The following is a 25,976-nucleotide window of genomic DNA, read 5'->3' as shown; positions in this document are numbered from 1 at the left end:
GCCCATGGGTGACACCTGGATCTCCAATCGTGAACCTCGGGCAAGCTGGGCGGCTGGCACCGCCGAGCAAAGGCGGCCTCGAGCGGCCCATGGGGTTGGCTTCCCTCCTGGGAAACTGAGGCACGGTGGGGCGAGGAGTGCGCGCCCTCGAGACTCCCGCCAACTCCAAGAGGCACGTCCCGGGCCCACGCAGGCCTCCCGGGCCGCCCGCCAGCGATCCCCGCGCAGCAGCCCCCGCCCAGCGCTGCCCAGGGGCGGGGCCGGCTCGGAGGACCGAGCGGCCCGGGACTCGCGGGGGCCGGCGGTGGAGCGGCGGAGCCCCGCGCAGTCCCAGTTCTCGAGCTCTGGAAGAGGCGTGCGGGCCACTCCTCCAGGCTCCCCAGCCCGGCCGGGGGTGGGGGGGCCACGCAGCAGGCGCAGGCCTGCCCCGGGGCTCCAGCCCGCCGCTCGCCCGCGCGCCGACCCCGCCCCTCGGCCGCCGCCTCCGCCCCCGCCCCCGCCCCCGCCTCCTCGCAGGCCCGGGACGTGCCCGGCCGGCGACCGAGCGGCGGGGACGGCGTCCGGCGCGCTCACTTCCGCGTCCCGCCGCCCTGCGGGCCGCGCGCGCCCAGCCACCGCTGCCATCGGACAATAGGTCGCCCGCCCCGGCTGCCGGGAGCTTCCTGCCGCGGCCCGGCCGGCCCGTGCGCCCCGGGCCGCGCTCCCTCCCCGCGCCGGCCGGGATCCCAGCTCCGCGGGCGCCGGGGGCAGCAGCGGAGGACTGAGCGCCCGGGACGTGCCTGCGCCCCGCGCCGCTGCGTCTCTGCTCCGGCAGGGGGGTCGGCGGCCTCCACAGCCCGGCAGAGCCGGCTTCGCCGTGCCGGCCCCCGACCGGCGGCTGCCGCCTTGTTGTGGGTTTCCGAGTTTGGTCGCTTAAGGAGGATGTGATTTTTTTTTTTTCTATTTCTTTTTCCTTCTATGATTTGAAAAAGAGAAGAGAACGCACAGCAACCTGGGACAGCGAAGCCCCACCAGCTGCCCCCACGTGGACACCTCCGAGGGGAAAGGGAGTTGGAAGCAAACTTGGTCCGACTGGCCCGGAGGCCTCAATTTCGGCTGGACCCTTTGGCCTGGGGTCATGACTCTCATGCTGGGCAAGTGGAAGGCTTTACCTGTCTCCGGCTGGACTTGAACCCCTACCCTACGCCAGCATCTCCCCCCCACGCTCCCACGCACCCTCACGCCTGGCACCTGGACTAAGCCCAGACACCCATCTGAGACATGGATAAGTACGACGACCTGGGCCTGGAGGCCAGTAAATTCATTGAGGACCTGAACATGTATGAGGCCTCCAAGGATGGACTCTTCCGAGTGGACAAGGGGGCAGGCAACAACCCGGAGTTTGAGGAAACACGCAGGGTGTTTGCCACCAAGATGGCCAAAATCCACCTCCAGCAGCAGCAACAGCTCTTGCAGGAGGAGACCCTGCCCAGGGCGAGCCGAGGCCCTGTCAACGGTGGGGGCCGCCTGGGCCCACAGGCCCACCGGGAAGCTGCTGTGGGCAGCAAACTGACCATGGATGGTGCTGCCAAGCCCCCTCTTGCTGCCCCGACAGTGGGTCCTGGAGCAGCCACCACCATTGCCGCTGGGCAGCCCATGTACCCACCCCAGGAGCAGAGGGCCAGGCCGTATGTCCGTGCCACGAGGCATGGCACCGAGGACTGTGGTTCCAGGGAGAGCCTGGAGAGTTCTGAGCCTGCTTTCCACCGCCTGGGACCCTGCCAGGATCCTTCCTGCCTCACCCATGGAGACTATTATGACAACCTCTCCTTGGCAAGCTCAAAGTGGGGTGATGAACCAGGAATGTCCCCCATCATCAAGCTGGGTGTAGGGAGTGGGTGGCCTGGTCCCCCAGGGAGTGACCCACCACTGCCCAAACCCTCCAGGGACCATCACCTGTACCAGCCGCAGCTCTCCCCGAGCTCCAGCAGGTCATTTGAGAGCGGCCAGGATGGTGGTGCTGGTGGCCGCAGCAATGAGAAGCCAGCGGGTCTCTGGACCACTGCTTCCTCCCAGCGGGTGAGCCCTGGCCGTCCTTCCCCAGGCCTGGAGAACGGGGCCCTTCTGGGGCCCCCTCAGCCCAAGACCCCTTCTTTCTCAGCACCCCTGGCCCTGAACTGCCCCAGTCAAGGAGCTCTTCCAAGAACAAACTCGGGGGTGGGGAGCGAGGTTTCAGGCATGATGCCCAAACCCACTGTGGACTCTCAATCCTGGTTCCAGGATGGTCCCAAATCTTACCTTCCGAGTTCTGCCCCATCATCGTCGCCAGCCAACACGGACAGTTTGCATTCGGATGTGGCTCCTGGGCTGGGTCCTAAGCCTGGCTGCACAGACCCTGGCGGTGGTCCCAAGCTCAGCCCCACCAGCCTTGTCCATCCAGTGATGTCCACCCCACCTGAGTTATCTTGTAAAGAAGGTCCTCCTGGCTGGTCCCCTGATGGCAGCCCGGGGCCTGTGCTCCCAGAGAGCCCCAGCACCCCCAGGGTGAGGCTACCCTGCCAGACCCTCATCCCGGGCCCTGAGCTTGGGCCCTCGGCCGCTGAATTGAAATTAGAAGCCCTCACCCAACGTCTGGAGCGTGAGATGGATGCTCACCCGAAGGCCGATTACTTTGGTGAGTGAGAGGCTGGTGGCGTTGCCCACGGTGGGTGACAGGGTCCCTGCCCTGCGTTTGGGGGAAGTGCTCCCTGTCAGAGATGATGCAGCGCTCATTGAGTGACCTGCCTTTTTTTTGGCTTCCTCTTTTGGCTGCTGCTTCTGATTCAGAAACTTGAAAGCATCCCTGGGCAGAAAGTGGATCTCACAGCTGGGGGTTGCCCATGTGTGAAGGGTGAAGCAGGGTGGGGTTGCTCATGACTCTCAGGAAGGGAAGTGCTCTGACTCTGGATTTCAAGGGTTTCGGGGGTGCCGTAGAGCCTCTCGCAGTGACTGGCTCCTGCAGGACTTGAATGGGAGCAGCTTCTCAGGTCCAGGTACCCCTGAGCACCCCATCAGCAGTTGACTGGGTCAGGCAGGTCTGCCTGTTAGAGGACCAGTGGTCAGGCAGAGGCTCTCTACGGCCCTGTGTGTGTCTGCAGGTACTGTGTGCAGTCGAGGCAGGTGAAACTTGGACCTGTAAGACTGTTCTAGAGCAGTGATTCTCAAAGTCTAGTCTCTGCATCAGCAGCATCCCTTGTCTGGGTACTGGTGGGAAATGCAAATTATAGGGCCCCACCCAGACCCACCGCGTCAGAAACTCTGCGCAGGGGGTTGTCAGACATGGCAGTCAGCGTTTTCACTAGCCAGCCGGGTGACCCTGACATTCAGGACTTTTGAGACCTGTGCACTAGGTGCCTCCTAACTGGGTCCCCATCCCGGGGTTACACCCACCACTGGGGCTCAGTAGGATGGAAGATGCTCCTTGCTGGTTTCACTCAAACTTGCAGATTTGTTTTATTCTCTTTTTAAAACCACAGACTCTTGGAGACTGCTGGCTTCAGCTCTTTTTTTTCCCCTCCACATGGGGTTTGGAGGCAGCAAGAAGGCAGACACCTTCTTCTGTGGAGTAATGATATAGCCGTCTCATGAAAGAGCTGACTAGAAAGACAACCTATTTTTAGAAGAGTTTAAGGGTCGTTTTTGTTGTTTTTCATTTTTGAACTCTGGATAACGGGGTCGTGATTTCCCCATATGAGGCCTGAGAGCCCTGGGAAGCTGAGTCCCAGTGGGGTGGCAGCTTTGAATGAACGATTCTGTCCCAGGTTCTTGGAGGGATGGGTCCTAGGTGCCCATGGTAGCATTGGGTTGGTGATCGTCCTCAGAGCCTCCTGGGACCATTTCCCACAAACACTCGGCAGTCAGAGGCCGGCGACTGTTTATTAGTTTGTATTTTAGAGCACGTAGCACCGTCTTACTGTGGACTGTGTCTTCTCCTTTGCAAATTCCCACCCTTTGGGAATAATACTTAGCTGGAAGTACTGTGGATTTTAAATGGAAACTTTTGCTTAATTTTTAATTTCAAGTCCAAAACAGCAATTTTATTTTTTCAGGGAGGCGAGTTTACACACCGGATCGCAGCAGAGACATTAGCTGACACTGTTCATACATTCGTTCAGCATGTGTATATGGAGTGCCTGCCTTGGGCCCTGCTCTGTCCAAGGCCTTGGGGAGCATGGTGATCAGGACAGACAGTCCTCTACCTCCCCAGAGCAGACAGTGAAGTAGGAGACAGGAGACGAGCTAAATAAATAAGCACGTTCTAGGGAGGGAAATAGGTAGAGGAGGGGCTGGAGTGGAGGGGTAGGAGGCGTCAGGGAGGCTTTTGGTTTTAAACCAGGCGCTCAGGGAAGATCCCACGGAGACGGTGGCGTTTCAGCAAAGGCTGAAGGAGGCGAGGGGGTGGAAGGGGTGTGCTCAGCGGGCAGACAGCAAGAGCAGAGGTCCTGTGCTGGACACTTAACTTCGACTGTTTAATTTACTCGTCGCAGCAACCCTAGGAAGCAGGTTCTGTCGTGATGCTGTTTCACTGACAAGAAGCCCAGGGAGGTTAGATTACTCCCCTGAGGCCCCGCGGTGGCGCTGGGGGAGCTGGATTGCCTACGGCTGAGCCTCCATGCTTCTAACCAACGTTGCCAGGCTGCCTCCCAAGCACAGATGTGGAAACCGATTTTATTTATTTTTATGGCTTTGTTTTTTTTTAATTGAGGTGAACTTTACATAAAGTAAAGTTAACCGTTTTAAAGCAGACAATTCAGTGGCATTTAGTACATTCACAGTGTTTTGGAAACCCCAACTCTAATAATTCCAAGACGTTTTCATCACCTCGAAAGGAAACCCCGTACCCGTAAAGCCGTTGCTCCCCATTTCCCGCTCTCTCCCTGCCCCTGGAAACCACCAATCTGTGTTCTGTCTCTGTGGATTTACCTAGTCCGGATATTTCATCTAAAGGGAATCATTTTTTATTTATTTTTTAACTAAGTATTACATTCTCATGTTGACAATTCAAAAGATGCAAAAACACATAGTTATGTGGCCCTTCACAATGGGGACACATTCTGAGAAATGCGTCATTCGGTGATTTTGTCATTGTGCAAACATAGAGTGTACTTACACAAACCTAGATGGTGTCGCCTACCACACCCCTAGGCTATGCGGTGCCAATCCTAACGGGACCACCGTCGTACACACAGTCTGTTGACTGAAACGTGGTTATGTGGCGCGTGACTGGACAGTGAACAGTCCCCTTCCCACCTGCGTCTCTGGTCGAGTGTCCTGGGTATAATGTGACTTACGTGTGCAGTCACAGTCGTGGCATGCTGGCTACCTGCTCTCTGCCTTTTCCACTGCACAGTGTGTCTTGGCAGTTGTCCTACATCAGCATGTGTTGAGTTGGCTCAGTGTCACCACTGTGTGCATGTGCCCCAGGTCACGTAAGCAGCCCTCGTGGTGGCCCTTTAGAAGGGGCCATCTGCAAGGTGTAAGCCGCGCTGTAGGATCATCTCCCAGGGTGGGACTGTGGGGTTGGGGGCTTTGTGCCCTTTAACTGTTCCTGGTTGCTCTCTGTGGAGCTCGTGCTGGGCCCGCACTGCCAACCGTGTAGGAGAGGGCCTGCCGCAAGCCTGCCATGCCAGCCGAGCTTCCATTCACTCTCCTGTGCCCAGCCTCGGGGCAGAGGAGGAAGTCTCTTGTGTGAGATCGGGCACTCAGTTCCTGGCCTAGCCCTGCTGTGGGACCCTGAACAGACCCTGCTGTCTTCCAGGTCTCCCCCCTCATCTGTAGTGCGAGGTGGCTGAACCCGCTGACAGGCTCACCGAGCAGATGCCTTTCCCTTCCCTAGATCTGGTGTTATTTGAAAGATTTTGTCTGTCTGACACACGACATTTGTTAAATAATGATTAAATTTTGCTTCCAAGTAGAAGACTATTTGCTGATCCAGGGCTCTTGCCAGAGTGAGTCAGGGATGTATACTGTCACTGTCAGAGTTGGGGTAATTCTAGCCAGAAGCAAAGCAAAGTGGATGTTTGGTTACATAGGCCCTTTCCTGGGTCAGACAAAGGCCTCCCTGTGGGTATTTGACATTGTGGAAGAGCTCAAGAATCCCTGCTATCGCCTTGGAGAACACATGTCTGAAGACGCCTTGGTTTCCTGTTACTGATCAGCTCATCACCGAGGACTCTTCTGGCACTTTCCATGGCCATCTTTGTGGGTTTGGTACTGAGCCCACACTCCCTTCGCCAGTGTTCCTCTTTGTGTCTTTCTGTCCATGAGGAAAGAGTTAAGGACAAACTCTTGATGCTGCTTGGAGAACGTTGTTGGGTTTCCCGCCTTCCCAGGCCTCACTCTTGGACAACGCTGCTCCATGTGGTGTGGCTTCTGTTGTTTTTTTTTTTCCTCCTTCTCCTCAAAGCCCCCAGGATATAGTATATTCTAGTCTTAGGTCCTTCTAGTTGTGCTGTGTGGGATGCCGCCTCAGCATGGCCTGATGAGCTGTGCCATATTCTTGCCCGGGATCCGAACCAGGGAAACAGAGCATGTGGCCTTAACCACTTAGCCGCAGGGCTGGCCCTCTGGCTTCTGTTTTAACACCACTGTTTACACTGAGAGGAAACGAAGAGGACATCGTGCCTTTTGTTTAATCTTTCTCGACCTTTTCCTCCATGGTATCCATTTGTCTTCCTCACTCTGGGCCTCTTCTTCCTTTCTAAGGAAAAAGGACACGAATAGACCACCTGTCACAGCCTGGGTCTCCCGGGAAGCTGACTCTGAGATGAGTTAGTGTGCAGGGGTCTTATTAGGGACCCATACCTGCAGAGGGAGGGGAAGGAAGCAGGAGTGGACAGAGGAGAGCTCCAGCTGCAGTGCGGCCTGACCAGCCTGGACCCCCCCGAGGGAACTCAGGAACTGGAGAAGCCCCTCAGAATTCTCCCGAGTCGTGGCGAGATGCCTGGCCTTCACGCTCCTCTGTGGATCAGTCATCAGATGTGGGCTGCCCTGGGAGGGGGTGCCCTGGGGCGAGGTGGCCCTGTGCAGCTGGGGCAGTGCCCAAAGGGGTTGACAGGTCTGGGCCGTCTCCTGGCTGCACCCCAGCAGCTGGGCTACAGCTCCTTCAGGGAAGGGAGGTTGGGTGGCACACTGTGGTGGCCATCGCAGCCCCTGTTGCTGGGCAGATATACCCCATTCACGTGCCCCTGGGCACCATGAGTCTAATGCTATCGACTGTTGAGTGCCTGTGGCATGCCAGGCATTGGGTACGTGTTTTGTGGGCTGTGCTGTCATTTAACTCTCACAGCCAGACACGGTTATTCTCTGTTTCCAGTTGAGGAACCGAGCCCGTGAGTTGCTCAGGACCACACAGGCGTAGGCGGTGGTGCTTCCACAGCATCTGGGGCTCTGACCCCTCACTCGGTGGGACGAGGTGGTCTTTCAGGTCCGAGGTGGGGCTCTCTGTGTGCCCCTCTGGATTCTCTCTCCATTCAGGTGCTGTAGGGGCATCAGCAGCCTTCCCTGCCTTTTCCGGATCTTCTTGCCCCACGTTCAGGACTCTGGACCTGTAGCCCCCTGTGCCTTCCCTCCCGCTGTGTGTGGGTCTGGGGTTCGGTCACTGCTAATGGCAACACTCTGCCCCAGAGGGGAGAAGGCTCTGCCAGACTCCGTTAGGCACTAGCAGATGGAGAGGCAAGAAGAAGTTGGTTCCAGGTCTCCTTCACCCAGTGAGGGGGTGGCTGGGCCCCTTCCCACCCGCATGGAGAGAGAGGAGGCTGGCTCTGTCTTCCGTCTTCCTGTCTTCAGTGAACATTCCTGTGGCAGTATTTGAACCTAGAAGACCACAACGGCAGTCCCACCTTAGCCTGGGAGCCTGACCGCAGTATGACTCCTCCTGGGAATGGCTCTGCCCCTGCCAGGGGCCAGGGAGCCTGTCACACCTGATTTCATTTTACTAGCAATGCGCTCGAGGTTCAAGAATCAGTCCAAACAAGAACCCGTAAGTGTCCTGTCTGCTCCTTCCCGTCTGACAGCCCCTTACACACTGAGCTGCACATTGCCTTAATGACCTTTTTTTTTTTTAAAGATTTTAGTTTTTCCTTTTTTCTTCCCAAAGCCCCCCAGTACATAGTTGTATATTCTTTGTTGTGGGTCCTTCTAGTTGCGGCATGTGGGACGCTGCCTCAGCGTGGTTCAATGAGCAGTGCCATGTCTGTGCCCAGGATTCGAACTGATGAAACACTGGGCTGCCTGCAGCGGAGCGCGCGAACCCAACCACTCGGCCACGGGGCCAGCCCCTGCCTTAATGACCTCTTAAGCACTCCTTATCTGCCTTTATTAGCAACAGATGCTTGAAATATGGGGCTTAAATCCAGCCGTGAATGAAAAATTGAGGGTGGTTTCGGAACATTTTTCACATAAAAGGAAACAACAGGGGCCAATCGTGTGATAGGGCAGCCCATCCAGAATTCCGGGACAGGGGCCTGTGTGTACCCTTAGAGGCCCCGGTTACCCCCAAATATCAAGCGTTTCAGTAAACCCAAACCAAGTGCTGAAGTGGAAAAAGGTGGCAGAAGACCATTAGCCATCTGGCCCTGTCTGAGTAGCTGGCATGGCCATTGTGATTACCTGGGAACTTCCACCCCGATTGCTTTTGGAGACATGGTGCCATTGTTTGGGCCTACTGAATCCAGGCTTCCATTGTCATGGAAGTAAATTCCTTATCCTCTAGGTGACTTTTGTATACGACACCCAGGACTCCGGTTCTCCTGTTTGTCCCTGCAGGTGCGCGCCCTGAGCTGTGGAAACACCCAGCCCTTTAGAAATTGGGTAGCCTGTGTGCATTTTCTTTAGTAGATCAGGTAATCTTTCCCTCAAGATCAGGAAGGCATATATTTTTAATTTTTTATTGGTGTATAATATACACATATTATAGATGCTCACAAAGTGAACACGCCCATGTAACCAGCACCCAGATCAAGACACAGAACATGACCAGCACCCAAGAACCCCCCCTCATGCCCCCTTTGGTCACCACCACCCTCCAAGGAAACTGTCGTGATTCTGACTGTATATGTGAGTTTTTGAGCAACTGTGTGATTTGAAGTAACTTCTAAAACCTTAGAACAATTTAACAACATCCAGGCAGGTTTGGGGATGGATGGAGAGCACATGGGCGATCAGCATGCAGCTGCGGGTAGTGAGGCCTTGGCAATGTCAGCACGGCCAGCTGCATGGCCCCCGCTGGGCCTCCAGCTCCCTCTGTTCTGTGGGTTGCTCCTGTGTGACTGGACGTCAGGGCTTGGACATCATTTTGGTCCTCTGTGTTCTCTGGAGGGATGGGTTTTCATCACGTGCTTTAGCCCCACCCCTACCTGCCAGCTCGCCCCATTTCAGAGATTTCAGGGGGGAGATGATGAGGAAGCTCCCAAACTTCACTCGGAGTGGCTTTCTGTTCACTCAGGCCACATGCCACTAAGGTGTATGTGTCAGGTCCCTGCGTGTTCGGGGCAGTGGGCTGGGTGCTGCAGGAAAGGGCACTAGGAGTCAGTCTCAGGCTGGAGCCCTGGCAGTGACACCCACACTTACCATGGCTCTGAGGTCACACTCAGGCCTTCCCACAGCCCAGTGTGCTTGCTGGCTCCCGTCACACAAGCCTGGTTGCTGGTCCCTGAGCTTGAGGAGTTCCTTCCTGCCCCAGGGCCCTTGCCCTTGCCCTTCGCCTCCAACGTCCCTCTGGCCAGCATGGTGCTGCCTGCCCCTGCGATCCCCCCCAGGTCACTGGGTCTCCAGCTGCAGCCCTGGCGAATCCTGACCTCGGTTTCCCACGGTGACTGCCTTGTCCCATCACACTGTCTCCTGAGGTCCTCCCTCCTTGGGATGGTGTGTTTCTGCTCTGTTCCTCTGTGGCCAGGAAAGAATGTCTTGTTTTCTCCGTCCAGTCCTTCTGCTGTTTCCTTTAATAATCAGAGCGTGAAACTGACCTTTTGACGTGGCAGTTCTTGCCAGTTTTTTAAAAAAAGTTATGTTTCTTTACATCTGTTGATTTATGACTCCCACACAGGCGAAGGAACTGTGGAAGAAAGGCACGCATTTGGGAGTGAGGAGACCAGGTGTTCTGGGCCTGGTCCTACCAACAGCTCCAGGTGCGACATGGGGCAAGCCCGTCTTCCTCTGGGCGGAGCCAAGACGAACTCAGACGGTTCTTCCCTGAGTTCTATGGTTGTGGCTTTGTGTACAAAAGCCCAATTTTAGCTGACCAAGTAACAAGGAACTGGGCAGCATCATTGTCGGCAGTGGCAAGAGCCCGGAAAGGCGGGGGCCTGAACAGCCTGGCGTCCACCGCCATTCCAGACCTACGCAGAATGAAAACACCATTTTTTATTATAGTTCCAGTTACATTTTCTGTTGCAAATGGTAATCCTTTTTACTTGAGATATCTGGAAAATACATACAGTTAAAACAAGAACCTTGGATTGCTGGCATGCCTGTCACCCTTCGTATAGTCAGTGTTCAGATGTTCTGCTGCGAGTTCCCAGCGCAGAGTCCTGGCCGGAGCCGCTGTGATTCAGAATGCGTCATGTGCTGTGGTTCTTGGCTCTGGTCAAATGCAGAAGCGTTTGCTGAGCTAGAGGTCAGTTTACTCTGCTGAGTGTGTCTGATGAAAGTGAGACTAGAAAGGACTGAAGATCTCCTTTAGGAAACAGACATGGGGACCCGCTGGTATGACAGTGGTCACCCACCTCAGAAGCCTCTTGAGGCACTCATTCCAGTTAAACTTGGGGTCCTCAGTGCAGGGTCAGCTGCGAGTACTGGCTATGGGGCTTGCCGACCTTGTTTTTGCTGGCATGTTCCAGGCTTCCTCCATGGGCTCTTGTCATGTCCTCAGTGGTGCTGGATTTCAGACTGGATCACAGACACTGGACAGTGGCCTCGGGGCCTGTCACTGTGTTCCTCTGAAGGGTGTGGGTTAGGGGAAGTGGGCCATGCCCTTGGGTTGTTTGTGTAACACCCCCAAGTGTTGTGGGCAAGGGTAGGGGTGTGTCAGCCTGTACTTTTCTTGGGGGCAGCCAGGATGCCTTGGCCTAAGGATCAGTGTCATTCCCAGGCCATCTGTGGAGATGCTTAAAATGAAATCTTGGATGAAACTATGCTTAGAGTCCATCTGGCAAATTGAACAGAAACCTTTCCCTAAAACAAAACAGGCCTCCACAATTTCCAAGGCATGTCAGTGGCAGGTAGGACTTGCCAGCAAATATTTATATCTCTCTAGGTCTTGTTTTTCATTTGTCCCATCCCAGGGAAACCAGCTGGACACAGAATCTCAGGGTCATGCTGGAAGGTTGGAGACTTTCTGCTTGAGTGTTTCAAGGGGAATACTTGAGGGTCCGTGGCCAGGTTATTTTTAAGTTTTGAGAACCATGAGTTTAGACTTGGCCAAGTTCCTTTCTCATCTTTCTTGTTCTGTGACTCATCTCTGGTGTCCCAGGAGAGCGAGAACTGGTTACTCTCCGTTACTGGAAGTCTGTTGGGAGCATATCAGGGGCCTCTATCTTCCTTCCCCTCCACATGTATTTGTAACACATGGAAAGTTCTAGAAGCCTGCCATGATGCAGTCTGTCATTCAAGAGGAGGGGACTTGAGTTTGAGCCTACCCTGCAGCCAATCTTGGGATGTGTAGAGGCCCAGATAATTGGAGGACTGAGTGGACAAGGCCCCCCTCTTACAACGTGGGCCCGGAGTCAGAGTTGAACACACACTACAGCAGGCTCCGGCTGGACAGCATGTGACGGTCATTTCAGTGTGATAAGATAGTGGCAGATTTGCCTTTGCTGCCTGAAGCCCCTCTGACCGTGACAGCAGCTTCCCTGTTCTCCCGAGCTCCCTGTCAGTTGGGTTTATGGTGTCCCTTCAGCAGGGTGTGTGGGCTCCCACGATGGTCAGGGCTCGCCCTGGGGATGGGGTGGAGCTTTTCCATCTGCTGAAATGTCGCTGTTTCTGTGCCCCCTCCCCCACCAGAGTTGACATTGCTTGCTGATGATGCAGTGAGGTGTTGAGTTTAGAGATGGGTTTCGGGGCAGCCCAGCTGATGGCTGGCTGGGGCTTGGCTCCGGGGCGTTTGCTGGCAGGGCTCTCCTCACCTGAAGTGTGCTGGCAGCAGAGAGAGCAAGTTGCAGGCCTCCTGTGTTGCGTGCCGGCTGTGCCAGCTTGGGCACCTTGCTCCGCTTTGCTGCCCTCAGCTTCCTCACCTTATGGGGACTGCGTGTCCTGTGCTCATTATAGTTCTGTTTCCTTCCCCGTGCTGCCAGCCTCCAGAGCCGCTTTTTGATTCAGGTCTGTTGGCTGGGAGGAGCCTCCTGGCTCTGAGGGTGACAGAGTTTGGAGGCTGTACCTGCTTCAGACGCTGTGTCTGGGGGGGGTGTGTGTGTGTCAGTTGAACTTGGAAGCTTTTCCCTTGTTTGCTTACAGAGAAGCTAGCAACAGAGTGGAGAAGCGTGGGGTGGGGAGGGCGTGAAAAACATGTGTAAATGGACACACCCGGGGCAGCAGGCCAGTGGATGGTGATGGCAGGTCACTTCTTTGAGTTGGCCTGCCAGGTCCCTCCATGAAATCATCGTGTCCCAACCAGGGTGACTCTGAAATGCCCTTCTCCCACTAATAATGCTTGGTCATCGTTGGTCTCACTCATGAAACCAGAACTATATTCTTTTGGGAAAAAAATTTAAGCTATATGATAGAGCAGCACTTTAGAAATAAGGAAAATGAGGAAATAAAAACAAACACTGAATTAGTGATGAGGGTCAAAATACAAAACACAGGGCCTGGTCCATAGAAGTTACTCCTGAAGTGTTTGTTGAATGAATGAATCATGCTGTGTATTTATCACATTACGCAATCAGAATAAAAAAGCGAGATATCTTGGTTACAATGCCACTGCTCCGCAATGGTGTGCTGAGAAACAGCGGAAGCCACAAATGTAGTTTCTCCCTAATTTGTGCCCGGTGGTAGCTGTGACACCCTGTGCCAATGTTTGTCAGACCTTGACAGCTTGTCAGAGTTGAAGGATGAACTTATTGGGCAAGGACGTGGGTGACATGGATAGTGGCAGGTGGGCCAGACTTGGGGTGGAAGCCAGACTTTGGAGGTGCTGAACCTGCAGAGTCTGTAAACTTGGAGAAGTGCTGTTCCCCCAGAGCGGACTGGAGACGTGACCACGTTTTGAGGAGAAGGGGATTTCAGTCGGACATATATAACCGGGTGAACTCTGGAGTCCTGAGGCTGGGGTTGTGGGCGTGAACCCTGAGTGGGTCACTGACTTTCCTGCTGGGTTCCCGTGGCTCTTACCTGTCCCTCACTGCAGTTCTACCCCAGACCCTCCTCCCACCTCTGTCCATGACCACATCCAGTTCTAAGCCCAAGTAACATATTCCGTTAACAGCCATTAGGGAGCACCTACTGTATACAAGAGACTGAATTAGGGTTAGTGGGGCTTCCTTTGTGCCAGACTGATTGCCTAGCCCCCTGCTGGAATGTGAGCTCCATGAGAGTAGGGTGTCTGTTCTGTTCACTGTGTATCCTCAGGGCCCAGGTCAGTACCTGGCACACCGCAGAAGCTCAGCAAGTGCTTGTTGAACGAATGAGTGAACCCCTGGCCAAAGGAGGAAGGGAGTTATTCCCTGACTCCCTCCTGAGTGTCAGTGCTTTGAGTGGGGATGTAACTGCCATGGTGGGCACACACTCCACAGTCAACCCACACCTCCCCCCTACAAACTTCAGTCAGCACCCCCGAATCCAGAGTCAACTCACACTCTTCACGCGCATTCCAGAGTCAGCCCACACCCCACACAGACACACTTCAGAGTCAACCCCCACCCAACACGCATGTGCTGGGGAGTGCCAGGGAGGCAGGGGCACGGCTAGCTGTCCTCGTCCCTCACCCTGACCAGGAGGTACTCAGATGAGCTCTCCCACGTGGGTGGAAGGTGCCTTGGGTAGCTGAAGACTGGAGGGGCCAGAAGAGGTGGGGCTGCCATGGTTTGGGTGGAAACTTTGCAGAGCTCCAGGGACCAGCTCACCAAAGTCCTGGGGAAGTTTGGATGAGGGCAGGGTGGGTGCTGGCAGGTCGGCGTGTTCTTATCTGAAAAGACATTTGTGTTACTACAGTCAGAATTTGAGAGCTGTTTGTGGGAACGAAAAGCCACATAAGCGTGTGGGCTCTGGGTCTGCCATGGCTGGATCTGCCCTGGGCAGACTGCTCAACATCCTCATGCCTCAGTTTCCCCATCAGGAAAATGTGGGTATGGTTGTTGTGAGGACTAAATTAATTAGTGTATACAGTAGTCCCCCCCTTACCTGAGGTTTTGCTTTCTGAGGTGTCAGTTACCAATGGTCAACTGTGGTCAGAAAATACTAAATGGAAAGTTCCAGAAATAAACAATTCAGAAGTTTTAAATTGTGCGCCATTCTGAGTAGTGTGATGAAATGTCTTGGTGGGATGTGAACCATCCCTTTGTCCAGCATATCCATGCTGTAGACGCTACCCGCCCAATAGTCTCTTAGTATCCGTCTAGATCAACTGTCCCAGTATTGCAGTGCTTGCATTCAAGTAACCCTTACTTTACTTAGTAATGGCCCTGAAGCACTGTTAATCTCTTACAGTGCCTGATTTATAGACTAAACTGTCATAGGTATGTGTGTATAGGAAAAAACGTAGTATACATAGGGTTCAGAACTATCCGCGGTTTCAGGCATCCCTTGGGGGTCTTGGAATGTGTTTCCGCAGATAAGGGGGCGCTGTGCTCTCTGTACTGTCCAGTATGGCAGCCACTAGCTGCCTGCAGCTGGTAAGCCTTCAACAGGTGGCTGGTCCGACGTGAGATATGCTCTGTGTGAAATATACTCTGGATTTTGAAGTCTTGGTATGGAAAAAAAAAAAGTAAAATAGCTCATTAATATTTTTATATTGATTATACGTTGAAGCGAGAATGTTTTGGATATATTGGGCTAAGTAAAAGATATTCTTAAAGTTAGTTTCGCTTGCTTTTGCTTTGTAGGAGTGGCTCCTTGTCGGGGTGGAGTGGTGCAGGACTGGCTTTGGCTTTCTGTTGTGCGGGGCTGTGCGGGTGAAGCGTCAGAGCTGGCTGGAGCCCCCGGTGCCTGCGTACTGCATAGGCACAAGTGTTGTTTTCTCAAAGGCATCAAAGCATTTTTACCTTGTCCCATCTGAAAGCCAGGCTCAGTTGATTTGTTCAGACTCACAAATGTCTAAACAAAAAGATTGCAGTTTGTCCAAGGGCGACTGATTTCCTGATTACCAGCCCCCAAATGAGCCCACCAAGAAGGTGCCCTGGGTTCTGAAGCTGGCGTCTGCACGGGGCATGACGGAACAGCTGGTGATTGTCCCTGAGCCAGGTTTCCGGGACCTTAAGAACACACTCTCAGTGTCGGGAGCACAGGTAGAGCATCAAAAGAGACCATCCATCCATCCAGAGCAGTGGAAGACAGGGTGTCCTGTCAGGAGAGGCGGGTGGGAGGCCCTTTGGATTTGGGTCCTCTGGGCCCGCTGACAGGCTGCCCACACCCTGCGCCTCGAGCTGTGGGGGAGGGCGGCCCCATCGGTGGTTTTCCAGGCAGCTCCCAAAGGCCCGATTGTCTGGGGCCTGTTCTGACAGAGCACAGGCTTTCCTCTCAGGTGCTGGCGCTTGAACAGAGGCCCGTTGTTGGACGGCCGTGGAGGTCAGTTTTAGAAGCTGTGAGTGGATGGGAGCCAGCAGTCCCTCCTCTGCCCATAGCCCACCTGTGGCTGCCACCTCTCCTCGTTACCCACATCTGACAGTGGGCGTGTGGGTGTGGGGAGAGGCAGCTCTGCCCAGTTTACAGCCAGAGAGCAGAGGACCGAGGGGAGGGGGCGGGAAAAAGGGAGCCCAGGGCCTCAGCCCAGCTGTCCACTTTGTTTGTGGTGTTTTCAATCTCTGCACCGAATACTCAAGGGCAGGCCCAGTGGCCATTTCTGACCGTCACAAGCCCTGCCCCATTCAAGTGGTAGAGTTGTGGACCCCAAGCTCTCAGTGGAAGGAGTGTCAAGGAGTTTGTGGCCATGGTTCTTTTTTGGTTTTTTGTTGAGGAAGATTTGCCCTGAGCTGACATCTGTTGCTAATCTTCCTCATTTTGTATGTGAGCCACCACCACAGCCTGACCACTGACAGACGAGTGGTGTAGGTCTGCACCTTGGAACCAAAGCTGGGCTGCTGAAGCCCAGCGTGCCAAACTTAACCCCTTGGCCGCTGGGGCTGGCCCTGTGGCTGTGTTTTGAAAAGTTACACTTAGATACAGTGACATGTGTAGTTCAGTGAGTTTTGACAAATGCATGCACTCAATTAACCCACACTCCTGTCAAGGTACAGAATTGTTCCCACCCTCAGAAAGTTCCCTCATGCCTCTTCTCAGTTGAGGCCCACCCCAGGCAACCACTCTTCTGATTTTTTCATCATTACTCATTTTGCCTGTCCTAAAACATAACATAAATGGATTCATATGGTATTCATATACAGTAGGTCCTTATTATTCGTGGATTCTGAATTTGCCTACTTGCTAAAATTTATTTGTAACCTCAAAATCAGTACTCATAGCACTTTGGTGATCATTCAGGGACATGCGCAGAGCTGTGAAAAGTTTGTGTCACCCCACACACGTTCCCAAACTGAGGTCCCCTGGGGTGACACTCTGCCCGCTTGTGTCATCTCTCACACTGTAAACAAGTGTTGTTCTGTAGTCTATTTAGTGCTGTGTTTTTGCATCTCTGTGCTCTTTGTTGGTGCTTTCTGTTTAAAATGGCCCCCAGGCGCAGTGCTGAAGTGCTGCCTAGTGTTCCTGAAGGCGAGAAGGCTGTCATGTTCCTTATGGAGAAAATAGGCCTGTTGGGTAAGCTTTGTTCAGGCATGAGTCATAGTGCCCTTGGTCATGAGTTCAGTGTTAATGAATCAACGACATATACTAAATAAGGTGTCTTTAAACAGAAACACAAATAAAACAAGGTTATGTATTGATTGGTTGATGACAGTGTTGTGACCATAGACTGGTGGGAAGCTAACCCTATATTTCCTGGAGGAGCAGTGGTTCAGTATTTGCTAATTCAGTATTTGCATGACCTTATGGAACCTAATGACTGCAAATAATGAGACTTGACTATAACACTCTCTTGCCTGGCTTATTTCCCACAGATAACGGCTGTGAGATTCCTCTGTGTTGTCACATGTGTCAGTTGATTGTCCTTCTCTTACTGCCTAGTAGGATTCCATTGTACGAATGCAGCACAATTTGTTTTTCCATTTCCATATTGAGGAGCCTTTGGATTCTTTCGGTTTTGGGCCATTGTGAGTAAGTCTGCTATGATCATTTGTGTGGACATATGCTCTCATTCCTCTTGGGTACGTACCGAGGAGTGGAAACGATGGATCATATAGTAGGAGGAGATTGAACTTGTCCAGCATCTGCTGAAAAGCTTTCCAAAGGGGCTGTGCCATTTAATGTTCCCACCAGCGGGGCATGAGAGCTCTCCTCTGGTCCTCCACTCGAGCTGTTTCAGGAATTTCTTTGGGCTCTGCTCAGCCTGTTGCTTCCTAAACCACCTGCTCTCTGAGCTGGTGTCACTTGGCTGATTCCCTTCCAGTTTCTTCTGCTGAAATATTATCTTCATAAGCGATTTCATCCCTTTTTTGGTGGTTACTCTGCTCTCTTAAGGGTTTCATTTCTCCCACTAGCTTTCTCTAATACAGAAGACTTCTGTGGGTTTTGCCATTTTTTAAAACTTAAACAAAGCTAACTTTAGAAAACTCAGAAAATATAGACAGAGAAAAATAATACTGACAGTCACCCATCATTCTACCTAAGGATACTCACTGTTAAGGCAGACTTGCTTTTTACACACAGATATTTAGTTTTTTAGAATCTGAGTGAATTAAAATGAACTTTGTTGGAGAATTGAGACTTCAGTGAGAATTGTGCTGATAGCCGGCCTCTAGAGGAGTCACAGAACTGGAGTTCAGAAGCCAGCGAATGAAGCATTTTCCCTGCCAGCTGCTTGTTGGAAATGCCACTTCCGTTTGGTTTCTGGAACTTCCTGGGAGACTTTTTATCCCTCCAGTTGCTGGTTTGGTTTTTGTGCAGGGCCAGCCAGAGTGTAATTCTGTACAAGTAACTATAGAGTCAGCGCCGAGAGCGGGGCTGCCTCCCCATGCACATAGCGGGGATCTCTCCTCAGACCTTCCTGGCAGACCCCTCTTCCTGCCTCGGGAGCGGCAGCTGGAGAGGAGACATGGGGGCCAGTGCTGCCCCCGTTCGAAAGCTTTCCTTCTGTCCCAGCAACAGTCTTCCTAAAGACCTGCCCCGATCAGTAGCAGGGTCCAGCCTGTTAAAACAAAGCCGACTCCTGTCGCTCCGGGGCTCAGAGAGAAGCCTGCCTTCCCCTCTTCCCCATCCCTCCCTCAGAACTGGAGCCCACTTGCTGAAAAGACCTTGGGGGCCCTCCCTGCCCGCCTCCACCTCCAGGCTCCTTCTCTCCCGGGTGGCCGGACCCCCACGTGCGTGGGTGTGCATCCATCACGTTTCCAGGCTTCTCCTTCTGGGTCGGTTGCTTGTTCAGCACCCCCCCCCCCCCCCCCCCCCCCAGGTGTCCCCTTTCTTTGAACCCCCAGGAAAGTCGGGGGGGGGGGGCGGGGTGTGGGTGTGGGTGTGCGCGCACGCGCATCACTGATAGCTCACCTGCTCCGCAGATTCTAAATGAGACAGTCTTAAAAAGTAACGTTTCTGTCTTTTGTCAGAAAGGGGAATTATACTCCGCCCTGTGTGTCGTTCACAGTCAAGCATGAAGGTGACATTAAGACCTCTGTATGGCGGTGGCACTCCCCCAGTCTCCCGCACTGCTCCCAGGCGTGTTCGCCGAGTGATGTGCGGCCTTTCGCCTGTGCCCTCTCGTGCTCCCACTAGCCTTGCAGAGCGCCCATTATTGTGTCCGCTTTTGAAGATGGGGAAACTGAGTCAAAGAGAAGTGAGGGAGCTTGTCCAAGGTGGCTCCCTGGGTCAGCTGTAGGGGTGAGGGAAGCGCGCCAATGTGCTCTGAGGGAAAACTGTGGGTGGTGGTCCTCTCTGACCGCCCCTCACGCTGGACACTGTCCCCAGCCTGGAGTCTCTGCAACTGACCCGGGCGGTGGGGGAAGGAGGGAGGGCTCTGGACACTGGACAGTGCAGACATTCCCCCTCAGCTCTGAGGCCCCCCGGCACTTCTCGTTTGTCCTTTTTTTTCCTTCTCTGTCACACCCTTTCTTCTTCATTGGGGAGTGTGTATTTAAAGCATCTCTAAAATCAACTATGTGGTACTGAGGAAAGTTAGGGTTTGGGTTGTTTCCTAAAAAATGGATTTCCATCCTGGTTCCCTTCTGGTTCTGCACGGCCGGCCAGAGCTGTGGCATTGGGCAGTCTTCTGAGGCAGGGCCTCTCACTGCTTCTGGGTCCCTTATCTCAGAGCCCCTCTGCCCCACAAGAGTCCCCTGTGACTCCTGTGTGGGCCCTGTGCTCTGCCACGGGCTGTATTTTCCTGGGGTGGGGCGGGGTGGGGTGGGGGCAGAGGGAGGGCAGCAGAGCGGGTGAGAAAGTGCTGAATGGGGACATGTGTGGAGCTGTGTGGGAAGGGAGAAGCCATGGGGCGGACTGGGCGGGTTTGTTCCTTCATTCAGCAAACGTTTATTGAGCGCCTACTGTGTGCTGGGCGAGGGCCTTGCTGTCCCTGAGGAGCAGTTACCACATAGTGTGGCTGTTTGGCAGTGGAGCGCCTGAGGGTCCCCATGGAAAGAACCCAGGAGGTTTGTGAGGTATTGGGAGTGCGGGTGTCCGTCAGGAGAGTGGTTGTTCTGTTTTCATTAATTCTCAGTCCTAAAGCCTGGTGGGAAACGAGGGAGGAAAACACCTATCCTGGAAAGGGAGGGAAGAACAGGAACTTGGGTACCTCCCATGTGCCAGGAGCAGTGTTAGGCGCTTACAGGATGGCATTTGATCCTCAAAGTTACCCCATGATGGGTATGTTATTACAACCCATTTGACAGGTGAGGAAACTGTAATTGTGCCCCAGGTGGGATTTGAACCCAGTGTTTGTGCCCAATCCTGCTCTTTCCATTTCCACTGCAGGAGAGGTGCTGGGTCATCCTCAGCAGGAGCGGACGCTGATTCTGGGCCTGGAGATGCTGTATTTCCTGATCTACTTAGTGTGTACACAGGAGTGCTATTTTTGTGAAAAATCATTGAGTCGTAAACTTACACTTTGTGGGCTTTCCTTTGTGTCTGTTGTACTTCAGCAAAAACGTTTTTAAAAAAACAACGCTCCTTAGAAAAGGATAACAAAATCTGTAAAACGTTTTAGCGACTCACCTTCTTGCCTAAACTGGTCGCTAGTTTTATGGACAATAAATGCCAGCTCTTCTTTATGCTTATGCTTGGGTTGTCAGATTTAGTAAAAATACAGGACACTCAGTTAAATTTGAATTTCAGAGAAACAGTGAATAATTTTTTAGTGTACGTATATCCCATACACACCTGAATTTAAGATAAACAAGTAATTTTTTAGTATAAGTATATCCCAAACATTGCATGGTACGTACCTATACTGAAAGATTATTCGTTGTTTATCTGAAATTCAAATTTAACTGAGTGTGCTGTTTTTCATCAGGCCTCCTTCGTTTGAGCTGAGAGCTGAAAAGACTGAGAAATACAACTGAGACTTATTTGAGAAATCAGAAGATTGTGAGGCCAAATGAAAGAAGATAATCCAGGAGAAAAGCAAATTGGGAGCAGGATGTTGGCTGGGGGATTCTGAGGTGCTGGAGGGAAATTGAACCAATGTCAAGAGGGGCTTATGTGGAATAATCTGGTGGGAAAGGGAGCAGTGATGTAAATGTACCACTCAGCCTGCAAAATGGACTCAAGACTCTCCTGGAGGCTGACATTTATTTTAGTAGTTTATATTTATGCACTATTGAGCCACTAAATAAAAAATGATAGAAATGGATTATAACTCAGAGAATAAAATAAATACCCCTGAGTCCTTACTGATATAAATGCGTAAATGGGGAGAAGGGAAAACTCTCACACAGAAGATTCCATTAGTGAAATGAAGCAAGAATGATGAAAATAGGTCACCCTTTGGAGAGATCGTTTTAATAATTATTTCAGGCTAGAATCATCAGTGGATGCTGTGTAGTGAGCAAAAATATGATATGATGAGGAACAGGATGTTTACTTAATCTTGAAGTATTTCGTCATAAAGTTCTTATTAATTACACAGAGTAAGAGTAACTCTACAGTGGAGAAACCCGGCAGACACCACCTTTACAAGTGATCAAAGTTGCTATCACCAGTAGTAAGACACGTTGACGTCTGTGATGTGGGGCCCTGGAAAGGGCACATCACTGATCTTCCTGCCAAAAATGCACAGTCTCCGTCTGACCATGAAGAAACATTAGACAAACCCATGCTGAGGGGCAGAGGGCAAAATAGTTATCAAAAGTGTCAAGGTCATGGAAAACAAAGACAGATTAAGGAGCTGTTTCCAACTAAAGGAGACCGTGGAGACATGACAACTAAATGCCATGGATTTAGTTCTGGGGTTGGATCCTGGTCCAGACAAAAGGACATTAGTGAGACGTAATATATCTTTACTTAGTATATATAGTGTAAAATATATATAACGCTGTATTATATCAGTGTTAATTTCCTGATTTTTAGTAAATGTACTGTGATCATACAAGATGTTAACATTTGGGAAATCTGGATGAGGAATATATGGGAAGTCTTTGTAATACTTTAGTAACTTTTTCGAAAGTCTGAAATCATGTGGGAAGACCTGAAAGGTGAATGAGCTCGGAGGTGGGGTCGGGGGCAGCAGCTCTGTGCCCAGTGAGGCTGGTTGTGAGGCTGCAGGATGCTCTGAGGGGGCTGACCTTTTCCTGTAGGGATCAGAGACAGTGAGGATGTTTGAGCAGAAGTATGATGTAGTGGATTTGCATTATACTTAAAACATTCTTTAAATCTTAAAAAAATAAAACCACTTGTGTCTGATTACGAAGGTAGTGTATCTTCATGGTAGAATATATAAAAAATGCAGAAGAGTTTAAAGAAAAAAATCATCCATACTCCCTACTTCTCAGTAACCATAGATAATTATTACTGTGCATCCTTGTGGTCATGTCTTCATGTATAAATATACTTAAAAGATAAAACAGGGGGCCAGCCTGGTCATCTAGTGGTTAAGTTCATGCACTCTGCTTCAGCGGCCCGGGGTTCATGGGTTCAGATCCTGGGCGTGGACCTACACACTGCTCATTAAGCCATGCTGTGGCGGCATCCCACATACAAAATAGAGGAAGATTGGTACAGATGTTAGCTCGGGGACAATCTTCCTCAAGCAAAAAAAAGAAAGATTGGCAACAGATATTAACTCAGGGCCAGTTTTCTTCACCAGAAGAAAAAAATTAAAAAACAGAATAGAGAACAATGTGGTACATATGGCATAGTGGTCTCCTCCCTTTTTTTCATTTAACATTGTATTATGAACATTTTTCATGTCGTAAGATAATACTCTAGAACTGTGTTATTCAGAACGTTGGGCTATTTTAAATTAAATAAAAATTAAAATGAACTAAAATTGAAAGTTCAGATACTTAGGTGTACTATCCACGTTTTGAGTGCTCAGCAACCACTTGAGCTGTCATATTGGACAATGCAGAGTAGAACATTTTCATTATTGCAGAAAAAGTGCTCTTGGACAGAGCTGCTCTAGAATATGATTTTTAAAAATTGTATAGTATTTATTTAAACCTCTGCATTTGGGTATTTATATTCTTTACGATTTTTCATGCTTAAGTGTTTTAATAACATTTTGATGAGTATTCTTGTTTTTTATAACAGCTTTATTGAGATATAATTCACATACCGTAAATCTATCCTTTGAAAGTGTACAATTCAGTGGTTTTTAGGATATTCACAGAGTTGTGCAACCATCACTGCTGTCTAATTTAGAACATCTTCATCACCCCGACAAGAAAGCCCAGCCCCATGAAGCAGCCACTCCCGCCTCCTCTCCCCGAGTCCTGGGCACCCACCTGTCTACCTACTGTCTCTGTGCACATCCATTTTTGGCAGCATCTTTGATTTTTTTCCTTAGGAAAAATTCCGTTAAATTCTTGGGTCAAGGGGTGTGAGGGTTTTTTAAGACTTTTGATACCTTTGGCCACACTGCCCTCTAGAAGGGTTGTCCACATTTAGTCTTCCACCAGCAGTGGACCAGAATGCCCTTTTCTCTGCACCCTCAGTGACTGTTGTTATCATTGTTTTCTGTCGTTGCCAGTGGGTACGTGGCAAGTGGCATCCCGCCTTTGCGTTTGACTCCTGGCGAGGTGGAGTCTTGTCCTGTGCTCATTGGCCGTTCCTGTTTCAGATTAGAGTTGAGAAAGCTGACCAACCCCTATGCGGAGAGACTGGCAGTGAGGGGAAGGCCAGAGAAGGGGGAGCCCGGGAGCTACAGGCGAGGTGCTCCGGTGGCTGCAGTTGGGGGCAGGCATGCAGGGCGTGCTTGGGGATACCTTGAACTCTTTTCCTTTGGAGAGTGGAGGGCAGGGAGTGATCCAGGCCAGAGAATGGGAGTGCCCTGGGGCAGAGGGGCAGCTGCAGGTAGTCTAGCCCTAGCTTACCGTGATTGGGAAATTGGGATAGAAACTTCCTTTCCCACTGCAGTGAAGCAAAGCCATCATTGGTTTTAAGCAGCTTTCAGAGTGAAGAAAGAAGACTGGTGCAATGACCCCATAGCCCAGAATGGCCTTAAATACTTCCTTTGTGGCTTGGTGAGTTTCCTCTCTTGACTCGGAAACTGCAGGGTGAGTGGGAGTGAGAGCGGAGGCAGGGGAGGCCCAGGAGGCCAGGTGGGATGTGGTTTGTTGCATTATCTAGTCATGGTTCTCAACCTCGGCTGCACCTTAGCATCACCTGAGGCACTTTGGCCTTGCCCCAGACTGGGACCAGAGTCTCTGGGGTAGTGGTGGGCATCCACCTTGATTAGTACAGCCAGACTTGAGAACTGGCTGGCTGCCTGTGAGTCAGGAGCCCAGCACCCTCTGCCTCCAGGGTTTTTGGAGAGCTTATAGTGTAGCTAGGAGGAAGGCTGTTCCTGGGATCGTTGGTCCATCTCTGCCAACGCTTGGCCCCTCTTCCAGAACCTGTTGACTCCCAGCCCTGCCCAGGTCCACAGGCTGCAGTTTTGGGCTGAGAAAAAGCCTTGCTCAACTTGTGTCCGGAGTAACTCATTCAGGTATGCTCTGGGTAGACCTGTCCCCTGCCAGCCCTCCTGCAAACTTTGCAAGGACTCCCTGAGCATTACCTCAGCCCCCTTTCAGCGCAGTAGGTGGTTCCTGGCTGCATGATCCCATGTCATGTGCAGCATCCGGGCAGAGCTTTCCTGATGTCCAGTGGGGGTAGGGGGCAGCTCTGAGAGGCTGAGAGAGGAGCGGTCACTTGGACGAGGCTCTGGTGTGAGCTGGGGGTGCAGGGCCACACCCATTGGCTAGCCTGATGGAACCTTTTTCTTTCAAACCTTTTCCTAACAACAAAACATGCTGACTGCGTCGTCACCCAGGTTGGCTGTGGGTCCAGTAGAAGGAGACTCCAGGGTCCTCAGCCTGGCCGTCTGCAGGAAGGAGGCAGGAATTCTGCTGTAGGCAAACCTCACGCTAAGCCTGCTTTGCCAGCCTCCTTGTTTGTAAATCCTGCCTTTGGAAGGGAGTGGGGAAGGCAACATGGCCCTGGATGTGTGGCCAATATTATAATTTAACACCAATTTGGGGTAACTTATTTCAGATAGGACGCTGCCAGGCCAGGCTGGGTGCTGTCTGCGTGCCATCAGTTACGCTGTGTCATTAGTTCTCAAATAATCTTCCTGGAACTGCTGCTGGGGGCCGGGACACTCCAGGAGGCAGAGTGGGCTCTGTCCCACCCTAAACCCACCCTAAAGAAAAGGTTTCCCTTTTGTCGGTTATATATATTTGAGGTTCCACTGATAACGTTTTTTGAGAAAAGTTTCTCCCCCTTTAAGCAGTTTGAAAACCACTTTGTGCACCAAGAGTTAGGCCACCAAGAGTTATGTCCCACCAGTGCCGTTCATATGGAGCTGAAACAACAGCGATGGTGCTGAGGACAACAGTAATAATAAAATGTTGGAGTCCCTTAGTAGGAGAACTTTTTATTCACTCTTGGTGAATTGAAACACTCATAGTGAGCCTGTTATGTTGCTTTGGCCTCTTAAAGGGTGTTACGTTCCAGTAAATCATAGTGTTGGGGCTGTTTGTCATTGGTACCGGTTTTTCTTCTCTGTCTCGTGGAAGACTGTGTATAAAGCTCTGGACAACTGCCCAAGGCCCTGGCCCCCCAACTATAGCCTCCCTCAGGACAGCTGGTCAACCTGGGAGGGACAGTCTGAGTGTGAGGCAGGGTCCCTGACTTCTAGGAGGTTCTGCGTGGGAGCGGCCCCAGCAGGTCTCGGCCACAGTGGTCAGGGACTTGGAGCCCTTTGGGAGGAGGCCTTGGCCTTCTTGGAAACTCTGCAGCCCCTTTGGAGGCCGGCCTGCTGCCCTAGGTGTGCAGAGTCTCTCTCTCCCGTCCTTCCTCTCCAACACCACGCTCACTCTCTGGCTCAGGGGTCCCCTCTGGAGTTTCCCTGCCTCCAGTCGCTCCTCCCTCCCGTCCAGCTGGCTCACTGTCGTCACCTTCATTATCCTCCAGTTGTGCTCATGCCTCTGGCTTTCCTGTCTCTGCACCTTCCCTTCCCTTTTCCTGAACCTGGGCCACCCTCCCCTCCCCCGCCTGGCTTTTCAGTACATTCAGTACTTATTTGGTACCTGCTGTGTGTGAGGCACTCTGCTTTCCTTCTGTTCGTGGAGCTG

The 25,976-nt window shown here is 52.0% G+C and overlaps 1 protein-coding gene across 1 annotated transcript in view; it reads left to right on the top strand.

The window, feature by feature from the left end:
• The first annotated feature begins 563 nt into the window (after window positions 1–563).
• LIMD1 (LIM domain containing 1) overlaps window positions 564–25,976 on the top strand; it is a 66,074-nt gene continuing 40,661 nt past the window's right edge. The window contains exon 1 of the mRNA XM_046666356.1: window positions 564–2,653. Coding sequence (XP_046522312.1) covers window positions 1,261–2,653 — 1,393 coding nt within the window. The 5' untranslated portion in view covers window positions 564–1,260. The remainder of the gene's footprint in view (window positions 2,654–25,976) is intronic.

This window comes from Equus quagga, chromosome 1 (genome assembly GCF_021613505.1).
Source record: "Equus quagga isolate Etosha38 chromosome 1, UCLA_HA_Equagga_1.0, whole genome shotgun sequence".
Classification (NCBI taxonomy): Eukaryota; Metazoa; Chordata; class Mammalia; order Perissodactyla; family Equidae; genus Equus; species Equus quagga.
The sequence above is the reverse complement of the archived record's forward strand: the minus strand, read 5'-3'. Positions and strand labels throughout refer to the sequence as shown.